The sequence below is a fragment of the Lepidochelys olivacea genome (genome assembly GCF_965140295.1).
Source record: "Lepidochelys olivacea isolate rLepOli2 genome assembly, chromosome: 10".
Taxonomy (NCBI): domain Eukaryota; kingdom Metazoa; phylum Chordata; order Testudines; family Cheloniidae; genus Lepidochelys; species Lepidochelys olivacea.
Genome location: NC_140420.1, coordinates 82,051,119 through 82,063,573, shown reverse-complemented (window position 1 = coordinate 82,063,573; position 12,455 = coordinate 82,051,119). Strand labels below are relative to the sequence as shown.

At 39.1% G+C, this 12,455-nt stretch overlaps 1 protein-coding gene across 4 annotated transcripts in view; it reads right to left on the bottom strand.

Annotated features, from left to right (window-relative positions):
- GLCE (glucuronic acid epimerase) overlaps positions 1-12,455 on the bottom strand; it is a 111,033-nt gene that overhangs the window by 63,270 nt on the left and 35,308 nt on the right. For 2 of the 4 annotated variants that reach the window (XM_084640821.1, XM_084640820.1), the window contains exons 2-3: positions 9,656-9,794; positions 8,245-8,346 (exon numbers count right to left, since the gene is read on the bottom strand). Coding sequence is in view for 1 of the 4 variants with exons in the window: in XM_084640819.1 (XP_084496945.1) it covers positions 7,767-7,783 (17 nt within the window). In the remaining 3 variants the exon portion in view is untranslated. Of the gene's footprint in view, positions 1-7,766; positions 7,924-8,244; positions 8,347-9,655; positions 9,795-12,455 lie in introns of those variants that run through there. The other 2 variants (XM_084640822.1, XM_084640819.1) reach the window with 2 other exon arrangements.

Here is a 12,455-nt window from a genome sequence, read left to right as displayed (position 1 = left end):
GTATGTGACTTCATGGGGCTCTTTGGCAGGAAAGAAAAACCAAATAAAAAAAGAAATTCAAGCAATAAGATCTAAGCAGTTATTACTGACTCGACTATTAGTTACTAAGCTTATCCAAAAATTCAGTTTAGTCTAAATTATGTTTTTCAGCACTAACTTGATCTGCAAGAGCAAGTGATAAGGATTTCACATTTTAATTAAAGCAACTCATAAAGAAATATATTCAACAAGAAAAATACATCAGAATCTAAATGCTTGTTTAATAAGAAATGCTAGATTTTGTTTTGAATTGAATCAATTTTTAAAAAAATCTCTAGCCTTCCATCTCATGAAGACTTCTCCTCCCTGATAACAGATCAGGGAAGGGAATACATTCTGGATGTATTCACACAAGACTGCTTCCAAGATAACGTACTCCAGATGATTGTTACGTATCTTCAGATAAGACAGACTTAAACCCATTGTGCTCCAAAGACCTAGATGTAGATGTAAACAAAATCCACTCAGACATTAGTTCATTAAAACTAAGCACTAATTTTATGTGAAAGACTGAAAGGATAAGACACAATGCAGATTACAAAAAAAAAATCTCTTAAAATATTTATGTACTGCTGGGCACAACATTAGTTTTAAAATCTCAGACAAACCTCTAGAAGCAGTGAAGGGACATATCTAATACGTCACTCTGAACTTAACAAATAGGCAAAAAAAGGAGGAAAAATTATTGCTCTAGGGCTGAGCAGCAGCTTGAAAGGAATCATCCACAGGCTGCTTCAGAGGCAGACCCTGATCCCATAATGTCACATGAAAGCATGCAGCGGGAACCAGATTGCTCCACTATAAATTTCCACTGAATCTTGCCTCCTTCCTCAGCTGGAGTATATTTAGAAACTGTACACCCTTCCAGACAAAAGTTTTCTTACAAGGTGTAACAGAATATTAACTCATGGGATAAATGGTGACAGAATCAGTAGCAATAAACTGTAGCTGCTGCAGCAATGTTAATTCTGACTTTGTGCTGTATCTCAAGCTGACCATTGCAACTGTATTTTGAGTTGAATATAGATCTAATGCTTTTAAAGCAGCAGGATAATTTTTTGAGTTTTTGTTTGGTTCTTTATAAAAAGAAACTAGAGGATTTTTCCCATGCCTCTTTTTATATTAAAAATATCAGGTCTTGTCAACAGTGTCTTCCAGAAACAACAGGGTATATAAAATTACAGCAGGTTACAAGCACCACAAGAAATTTTTGGATGCTATTAAAAACCAACACGCTAGGTACTTCATGTAAGATACAGAAGAGACTGCCCTTGCCTGAAAGAATCTAAGCTATAAGATAAGTGCACAGGAGGAAAGACTTTTAGTCAGTGTTTAAAAAATTGTCCACTTTTATTGATACCTGAGTCACAATCTCCTGATGAACACTTAGGAGAAAGGTTTCAGAGTAGCAGCCGTGTTAGTCTGTATTTGCAAAAAGAACAGGAGTACTTGTGGCACCTTAGAGACTAACCAATTTATTTCAGCATAAGCTTTCGTGAGCTACAGCTCACTTCATCGGGTGCATATAGTGGAAAGTACAGTGACTCTTTGTTAAAGATTCATATATGCCATTCCATCAACGGATATCAGAGAAAGCTCCCATTCCAGTTCCTGAGTTAAAACTGAGAAAATAAGTCTCGATACAGCCAAGAACTCCTTTACATATACACATCATCATTAACCAAAAATAGGAAGTAATTTTTCCTTCTTCAGATCTCCACTACATTATTTTATCTCAGGTGTTCTTTTGTTTTGTTTCATAAGATATTCATAAGACTTGCCATTGAAAAAGCTGTTAGTAGAGCCTACAGCTGAAGGCAAGAGAGGACAGAAACCGCTTTGTTATTCTGCCTTCATTTGACTTGTGTTTTTACTCATTGATTTGGACAGCTCTAATACTTCCCCAGAAACTCTGCAGAACTGAGGACAGTAGAAAGATTTACTGAAAGATTTGCAATTGGTAGCAAGTATTGTCTTATTGTAGCTCCAGCTTTAACAATACATATAACATGCCTCCGCTTGTTCTTAACATTAGAAGAGCAAAAGTGCTTGAAATAAACAAGGCAATGTCTGTGCTTTAGCCATTTTCAGAAACTTGAACTGCTGTGCAGACTGACCTTTATTTGGTATATATTTCCATGTAATTATCAGCTGGGAAGCTGAAATAGCAGTTACTGCTTGTACCCCCTTCTCAGACTATGTTCTACACTTATGGCGGCATGTACAGTACATACACTGCACATCACCCAGCACAAGTATAAAATAGTGTGGACAGCGAGGCACGACTCAGATGAGTAAAGACAGGATAGAACCTTAGGGTAAGTACCCTACATGCTCAAGCAATGTCTCCCACATTTACTCCCACATGGTATTTTTAGCAGTGTCGTGTCGTACCAGAGCCTTGCCCCACTGCCTCTGCCTGGCATAGGCTTTCACTGCCACATTGCAGGGTGGGTGCAGCGTGCTTTTCACTGTGGCATGTACATACACATACCCTATACCCTGCTGCCAGTGTACACAAGGCCAAACAGACAGGTGCACTTCTTTACACAAAAGAGTGGAAAGAATTTGAAGACCAAATTTTCTAACTTGTGCATAAAAAAAGTGGGTGGAGGGTGCCGAGAACCCCACACATCTGATAGCAGGCATACAAATTCTGTAAGGCACACATCAGGGCATGTGCATTCACACCTGCAATGTGTTCAAACACCCCAACCTGAGCATGCACCTTAGGTAACACACCAGAAAGACACTAAAAATTCATTGACCTTTTGCACATGTGGCCCCACTGTCTTATCAGGGGATTTTAAAGAAGAAATGTTAATGTTTACTACATAATTCTATTGCCCCACAAACCAACTTTATTACAAAAGTAGTATTGATCTCTTTCTTGCATCTAAATGTTTATTTTATTTTATTTTTTACCTTCTATCTTTAACATTCAAAAACCTGCAAATATCCTTTGACTGCTGTAAAAGCCCAAAGAAAGTTTACACATTACTCCTTTTTGTTTGAATTCCAGATATCCTACTAGTGCCTGCGTTGTTGTAGGTTTAAATCCGAACAATACTGTCCTCCTGTCACAAATATTTGAATTTATTAGGCCCAGATTTTTTTTACATATATGTGCGAGTATAAAACATTTTAGTTACTTGAAGTAAAGTAGGTACCCATTAGCCATACCACAATCTTTAAAATTGCTTTTGTGCTGCCTACTTTGAGAACATCTCACTACCACACTAAAGGAGTGAAACAGGGTGATGTGCACTTTCACCGTAACTGCAAGAATGCATACTTGGACACTGCCCCTGGAATTCAGCCAGGCCCATCTCCACAAGTAAACAGTTGAACAATATACAAAATAAAATGTATTTGTTTTTGTGGATGTTGGCTCCTGCTGTAGTCCCCCTCAGTTAAAGCAACTTTGATTGGTTTATTCAAGACTGCTCATGGACACAACTATAACATAATGGGGGGAAAGGGGGAAGAAAAGGCTACTTGGGATGTCCCAGCAAAATCCCAACTTACAAGGTGAAGGAGGCCAGTGAGATTCCATGAAGGATAAGAAAGGAAGATAGTAGCAGTCACCAGTGGTTTGTGAGAGGACGTCTCAGCTCAAAAATGTGGTAGTTTGGAGTCAAGTGAGTTTGAACCTCAGTATCTGAGACAGTCTGTCTCAAATGAGAACCAGGCCACATGGGAACCAAATACTGGATTTCCTGAACTGTTCTCATCCTGACCAGCTGAGCTATAGTGGACTTCACATAATCAAGGGTTGGCAACTGGGCTGCACAAAGGGCCCAACATCATGTCATTCACAAGAGTGGTGATGCGCCTTTCCCTATCTAAAGTGGGCAAGACTTTCCTGAAAACTTGTTTCACAGATTGCTGGTTAAAGCGAGACTTGGGAGCTGTAACAAAGTGGGTGTTTTCCCTTGTTATGTTGCATGTGAGCCTACGTGAGTCTTACTGTTTTGCATGAATACGGTGTGTGCCTCAGTTTCCCCATGTATTGCACCAATGCCTAGGTGGTGGGAATAAGGGTGTGTGACTTTTGCCGAGACCCTTGGGGCCAGGTGAGGAGGCTTCAGCTGCCTGCATGTAAGTGATAGCTAATGCCCTTCATAACCTGAGACCCAGGAGGGGGATGTGACCAGGTGACACTTTGCCCAGGAAGCGAGACAAAGACCAGGAGGAGGAGCAACAGGCGTGTCGGGGTCAGGCTGCTAGAAGCTGGGCAGTCTCCAGTTTGGGACTCAGAGGGGGGAGTCCAGGGCATCAGTTCGAGGTCGCCCACAAAATGAACTTTGCTGAAAGTCACTGATTTCTGTGCTAACAAGCTCTGTTCTACGCTGTGTTCCTGTTGACTAATAATCCCTTCTGTTTTACAACACTGGCTGAGAGTCATGGGTGACTGTGGAGTTGGGGAGCAGGGCCCTCTGGCTTCCCCAGGGGTCCCATCCAGGTGGACCAGCCAAGGGGAAGTGTACGGTGTGAACAGGGATGCTGAATGCTCCGAAGTCAGACCAGGAAGGTCACAGCTGAAGAGGCTTTTTGCCCTGGACAGCGTGCCCTTAGGGGAGTCACACCGTCCCAGATTCCTGGTTGGCTTCATACAGAGCAGTTTCAGAGCATCGGACCTGTGACTCCATCACAGGAACTAAAGGGGCAAAAGCAGAAAGAAACCCACAATTCTAAAGACTATTGGATGTTGTCTAATGGCTACGCATTTGCAACACGAATGTCCAACACACACTTCAGGCACCTAGTTTGATTTTGTGTGATACATACAAGTTCAGATATGTACAATTTGGGGGGGCTGGGTAAAACTGCTTAGATTTTGGCCTGGTTAACACCGACTGCTATCAGGCATCATTAAGTAGAACAGGAGAAGAGCCCAAAATGTTTATGGAAGTGATTTTAAATTCACAGCTAGCTCTGAAAGTTCCCATAGAGGCTATCAAAGGGGCAGAGGGCTCATTGTTTATACATATTGAGGAACATGAATTGCTCTCAAGCACATTTGGGTAGGAGGTGATAAAGGCATTCCACTAGAAGCGGACTCGAGACCTCCGAAAACAACAGAAGGACCAACCCACAGAACCTGAGATGTGATCTGGTCCAACTAAGAACCTCTGCTCCAGCCTGCTGGAAGCGACACAGTTGAATGAGGGTTCACACTACAGTCAGCTTTCCCAAGCTGTGTGCTATTCTGTAGGTATTACTGCCACACTCCAATTTCTAGCCACGTTAGCAATATAAAGAGAATAAGGCTTTCAGAAAAAAATAAAGCTACTTTAAAGCATTTGCTTGTACACACACAAATTACATTTTAAGACATCTCTATGCTGCATGCACTGATCTATTAGAGCACACCATATAGCCGTGCTTTAAAACTATTACACAGGACCAGATGGAATGACATGGGTCCACCATGTCATGGAGTGGAAGGGCCCCAATTTCATCATGTATATTTGTAAACTTTTTTTAAAAATGTTGTACAAGACAAGGGCAGACTTACACCTCTGCAAAGGACAGCATCCCCTTTTTAACCCCTTTGACTGACTCTTCTGGGCAGTTGTTCAAATAATTTTACCACCACTTTAATGCCAGATAGCAATCTAATTTCTTACTAATGCTACTGGGCTCCTCAACTGGAAGTCCATTACACTCACTCCCTATTTATGTCCAGTCTCCTTAGAGTCCGATATATATTGTAATGAATCCAAAACCTCCCACTGGGGTTAGGGCTCTGTACTAAAAGCATTGTGGTCCCTTATCCCGAAGGGCTTAAGTTTGGTCTCCTAGTTCTGAGCTGCTCAACAGTCTTAAATATGGGATAACACCAAGTGCAAACTGTATTGGTATGTTTTGGTCATAAAATATACTTTTCAGTTCAAGTCAGCAAGCCATTCTTCACTGTTGCTGCACAACTGACAAGAGAATTTATCAATAAACCTAGATCTTTTCTCTTTACCATATTAACTGACTCAGTGTCATTTAAAGTATATTAAATACTGCAATATAGCAGACTCAAAAAACTGAATAATTCATGAAGAGAAAAAGGTCTCTACACAAAACTCAGACATTTTACAAACCACTCATCCCCCTTCCCCCCGCCCCCAGTTTTATTTTTTTTTACTCAACTTGGGGGAATTAGCGTCTCTGACTTAGTTATAGCAACAGCAAAATAATCGTTAGGAGCTCCTTCATACTACTGTTCTACACCATCCATCACTTCAGAAACATGCTTAAGACAGGAGTTTGAATTTCTCCAGGATTCAATCTAAAATGCTTCTAAATATGGATAACGCCTAGACTACATTAACACATTAAAGCTTTGTAGATTGCCATCAGTGCTTCCACAGCTTAATTTCATCTATCCCTCACAATTCAGATCTGCAAGCACTTTCATCCTAAAAAAAATCATTCCAATTTAAATATAAAACTCATGATGCCTGCATAAGCAGATTGCAAAGCATGTTTAAGAGGATATATATTTAAAACCCGACAGCAAAATTTTATTTCTTCCCTAAATAGTCAAATTCTATTGCCTGCAAGTTAATAAAAAAAAGCATATTCTACAATCAGTTAAGTATGGTACGGTTTGGGGAGTATGATTACATTGACAAATCAAACTAATTTTTCTGAAACTCAGAGGCTGTCTTAGTAGAGAATACACTAAAGTGATGGGATGTTGTACGTTTGAAGTGATTGATACAAAACTCAAATGGATCTGCTGCATTCTTTTACATTTAGAAACTGCACAGAAGGAACAATTCACAATACTCATAACACAAAATGGATGCTTTGTACGCATAGCACTAGTGTAACTCTGGAAGAAATTTGTCTCTCTGGTTATGTAACATGCTGCTACCACCTGAACGGAGGATCCATTTTAGCAGTTCAACTCCTATTTCCCGCTACCATTTACAAATTTAAAAAATAAGACATTTTAAACTCCCTCTTATCTGACAGTCCTGCAGCTCATAATGACAGATCACATACACCAATGTAGGTTACGAACATGGGACATTATGGTCAGATTAGTTTGAGATTCACAAGAAGTACCTTACATAAGCCAAATACACTCATCACATGGAGTTAAATTTTAAAGAAAAAACCATAATTTTCTATTTTCTTAGACATAAAAAGGGTTCTGTATATTAGTTTTTAGACATACGATTGAAGTATTCCTTTAATATAAAACACTTTGAATTTTTTTTTGGTATAGTAGTTCAAACTCTGCTTTTATCTGTAAGCCAGAGCATGTCAGAGGAACACCAGAAGGCTTGCTGGTCTCTAATTTTGGTTTTCCTCCTTTGTAATTTGGTTTTCTAAAATTGTGTGCGGCTAACTATACCACACACGAGTAAGGAAACAGTTTAAATACTCCTCCATCAAAAGGAATATCAGGAGGGTTCTTATACATATTTAAAAAAAAAGCCAGGTTTAGTTTGTCCAATATGTATTTATGCTAAAAAGAGCATTTTTTCAAACACTAAGTTATGTTAGTACAAATATGCAATGTTCCATTCTTATTCTTAAGGAAAAAAGGCAGTATATCACTACTCATTTTTATCTAACATGACAATAATAATTAATATATACCTTAAAAAAGGAAAAAAAGCTGTTTGGCAAAAAAAAACCTTAAATGGTTAGAGATAAATATGCACTTAGCACTTGAGTAATTTTCTGTTGCCATGATAACCATAACAGCTGCTTACCTGATCTCCTGTTTCATTGGTTTATTGTACAGAACTAAAAAATTTTACCTTCGAGATATTGTAAACACTTCCTCTGCCCTGTAACCACCTTGTAGTTACTGAGCTTGCTTACAAGCCAAATGAAAAAAATTACATGAAACCTAATTTACTATAAAATGAAAACAACCAACCAGCTCCTCCTCTGAGTAAATGCACTATAATCACACTGTTTATTCCTCCTGCCTGCTTTAATTCCTCTGGTCAAACAGAACCCAGTTATCAACACAACACCTTCTGTAGACAGACCCATGTGCCCTTTGCAGCTGAAAGTTATTACATTGAATGAACATTAACCATTTAAATGCCAGGGGTGCAATGTACATTTAAAATGCATTACTATATGGAATCTCAGATTAGATAGAGTTAAATTTAAAAAAAACAACACATATTAAGCAGAAAGACGAAAGGGGAAGGTACACTTTTCTTAAGATATTCTTACCTTAATCAAACGAAGGTCTCTGAACTCTAGTGCATCTCAGATTTCAAAATTCTAAAATACATTAGTTTCAAATAATCACCTACAATTTTCCTTTCCAATCTCCTAGGGAAAAAAAAGAAAATAATGTATTTAAGCATTTGTACTTAAATTTTCTGTCTGTAAAAATCCTCTTACTCAGCTCTGTCTGCTCTTAAGACAGCACTGCTGACGAATTTCAAGGCTCAGTTCTTGACATGCAGAATCACTGAAGGATCAAGAGCATAAATGTCACTTCCTCTAGACAGCGCATCAGCTGCAAAGGAGTCTAATCTGCTATTCCCACCACAATCCTACCTAATTGAAGAGTAAATCCTGACATCTGCCTCCTGGTGTCATAAAATGCATGGCTTTCATTAAACATTTTTGAAGAATTCAGATTTAAATCCCATATTTAAAGGATTCCATTTTTAAATAAACCATCATGGTGTTCCACTTGAGAAACTACAGTAAAGGAACAGATAAAAAATTAAAACGCTAACAAAAAATTGGAGCCCAGTTTTCAACCGCAAACAAAATTATGCTGTCTCCACTTGGACTGCAGAGGTAACCAAAACCTTGAAATTACAAAATAAGTTTTAGAAAAAAAAGATCCTAAATTAAACATTCTTAGGAAGTGCTTTGTTTATAATGTCTGTGCTGGTCCCACAATAATTTGTGAAGATTTTCCGTCTACTTTGTGAGTTTTGCATATTTCTTACACAGTCCAACTGAGAACAGGAATAAGAAAAAGTATTTCGCAATGCAATGGTCCCACTTTCCTGAAAACAGAAGATAAATTGCTACGTGCATAAAAAATTGCAGATATATGCTATACTTGAATCAATAGGGGTAAAAACATTTTTTCCACATTAAAATGTTTAAAATGATCTCATTTTTTAATTCACTTTAAGCCCCATGTAGTTAATTTTTCCAAAAAGTAGCATTTTAAGCATCCCATCTCCACACACGCGCGCGCACACACCCCCACCCACACCCACCCCACGCACGCCCCTTGGCTCTCATCTCTTTCCCTTGCATTCCTGATTTAAAATTAACAAAGACTCCCCTGTTGAACTGCTTTGCCATCAAATCTCTTCGTTTAAAAAGGATTATCCTTCACTAACAAACTGGTCTCCTTAAACAGAGGTGTGTTTATCTGCTGCAGGAAGAGACTTAAAATACACAATCTACTGTACACCTGAAACCAGAATTTTCATTTTCTAAAGCACTTGAATGTACTCACTGTTCTAGTCCAACAAGGTAAATTTACTTTTAATACCCATTACAAATTATGCCCAATTCAGCTCAAGTCTGCATGACATTTCTTCATACAATCTTCTCACTGGAGGCCCAATTTAATAAACAAAGACAGCTTTAATAATTCAAATCTTACTTTCAAAGATGCGATGCGCCTGTCAGAAGCTTTCTGCAATATAGTCAGTAAATTTCTTCAGTCTCTCCAAGGCTTTGCATATATTTAAGCTTGCGTCGTGCCTTTTGAATGCTGATAACTACAGTGTTTCTTTTCTCTCCTTTAAAGGATTAAACATAACCACACAGGCATTTTTATTACTGCATCATGCACCATTAAATTGTCAGTTTTTCTTCTAGGAGTCTTTAAAAAAAAAGTGGCCTTCAAAACATCTTTACAACAAAATGTTCATTTTCCAGCATTTCTTATTTATAAATTGAAGCAACAAAACCAAAAACCAGCTTACAAAGCACTTCATGTTTTCTTACAACCATCAAAAGTTAAAGGCTGGGAAGAACAGTTTAAAAAAAATAAAATCAAACTAGTTACTGTATATAGTGGAATGTGGACTTTTAAAGATTATAGCACACTAGGGTAACATCTCCTCAAAAGCCCCACCGATTTTAAAAAGCATACGTATTTAGTTTTTAATAACAGCCTTGCTTTACTTTCCAGGAATAATTTTTACTGGCTTCCTCTTCCACCTTCAAGTTTTAATGGACATAGTTCCCAAGTTCAGCAAAGCTTTTGAGCGACCACTCAGGAGACTGACGACTAAAACTAAAAATCAGTTTTACAGCAGAAATGGTCTGGTCCTTAACGTTTGTCTAAAAGGTATGTGAAACTGGAGATCCTTTATAGCGATAGCTTATCCCGGGCAGTTGTCTGCTAGATTGGGATTCAGGAGACCTAGGTTCAATTCTCAGCTCTACCACTGCTTTGCTGGATGACTGTGGAAGAGTCACTCCCCTGGCCCTGTGCTTGAGTTTTCCCATCAGTAAAATGGGGCTAATGAACCCTTTGTAAAGCATTTTGAGATCTATGGATGAAGAATTCTAGATAAGAGCCAGGCATTATTATTATTATTACTGGAGGTGGCACTCTAGTTTTTATTGTGTTTAAATATAGAGAGTCTACCCTAGTATACCCAGAGAGAGCCAGGTGTTGCCCACAGTAAGTCTAAATGAGCCTTTTGGTTTTTATTCACATCTCCATCCCAAGCTACCTTTTAATCCCAAATTATAGTCCCAGCATTCCTCTACATTCCAGCTGCACATTGTATTAGGTCTCACAACCGAACAATATAAAATTGTTTCAGAACACTAACTGACACCTCCCCGGAGGCACATAAAACACTCAAATCCAACAAGCAAGCATCCAAACTAGAATAGAGTCTTGTGGAGCATTATGCTTACATGGATCTTTAGGATCTTGAAGAGTTTAGTGAATATGGAGAACGGGTTCTTTGGGAACATACTCAGAAGGTATACAACACAGTATCAAGAGGCTGAACTGGGTACCACCACATCTCACGCGGTGAACGGAAACAAAAGCAACTGATCACTGTTCATTTTGAAAGAGACTAACAAGTAATCATGAATAGCAGTCAGTTATTTTGACAGCCACACTATCACAATTCCATTCACCTAATTCTGTCACTGTCTTCAGAAGTTTCTCAGAGATACGCAATCTGAAATGCACAAGTGTGTTACTCGCCACCTTCTTCGCATTCCTGACAACTAGTTGCTACTGCAGTTTGCACTCTTTCCACACTGATAATTCCACTGACAAAGTACAAGCCAAGAGAGAACTGCCAATGATGCCACACCAATTCCCTATCAGGATGGAGGAATTACTATTAGTACTGTTCAGCTTCAAGATGGGAACAGCAGCCACTTTAATAAGTGAGTTTTATACAGTAGTTCCTTATAGCAACAGTCAGTGGGCTTGTCTACACTTAACAGGGGATCAACGAGCCGTGATCGATGCTTCGGCGGTCGATTTAGCAGGTCTAGTGAAGACCCGCTACATCAACCGCAGATTGCTCTCCCATCAACTCCTGTACTCCACCAGATCAAGAAGAGTAGGGGGAGTTGACGGGAGAGCATCTCCAGTCAACATCGCAGAGTGTGGACCCTGCAGTAAGTCGATCTAAGCTACGTCAATTTGAGTTACGCTTTTCACATAACTCAAACTGCGTAGATCAGATTGAATTTCCCCTGTAGACTAGACAAGGCCAGTGAATCCCAGGTATCCCCGTAACTTTCTGCAGGGACAGGAAACTAGAGGAATTATTTGTCCAGCAGTAGGAAGTTGCCACCAAGTCCACTTCTTGCTGACTCAACTGAAAAAACAACCTTTTTGCCTGTCAAGGTGTGCCCCGATGAAGCCTAACATTTGGGGCACCAGACCCTTCCCTAGCGATACCAATAGGTCAGGCACTTAAACGTGATGATTTTAGATCTCCTCTTTATTCTTGATATAACATCCATGGAAGTATATCGAATTTTACAACACTGTTAAAATAGCAGTAAGTCCCTGCATTACAGACCTTGCACTTCAGAAGTGTACAAATGAGGAATGAACTAACAAATAAACTACCTTTATGATTCTGCTATCTAGTGTGAACTATTTTTATTTGTGTTAGTCCTTGCCCCCTTTCTCCTCCCCCTTCATTTTTCTAATTTAGATTGTGAACTCTTCAGGCCACGAACCATGGCTAATCGCTAAACAATACGCAGAGGTATGACACTAGATAAAATGTTTTATAATTGGGACTGACCTTGCTACTCAGAAATAACTGACATAAGTGCATATACAAGGACTTCTAACGTCCTTGATCAGATAATCCTGTTCACAGACTGCCTTTTGTGTCACTGACAGCTGTGAGGGGGAGAAAAGTGCAGCTAATGTTAGCATTACTTCATTCAACACAACTATA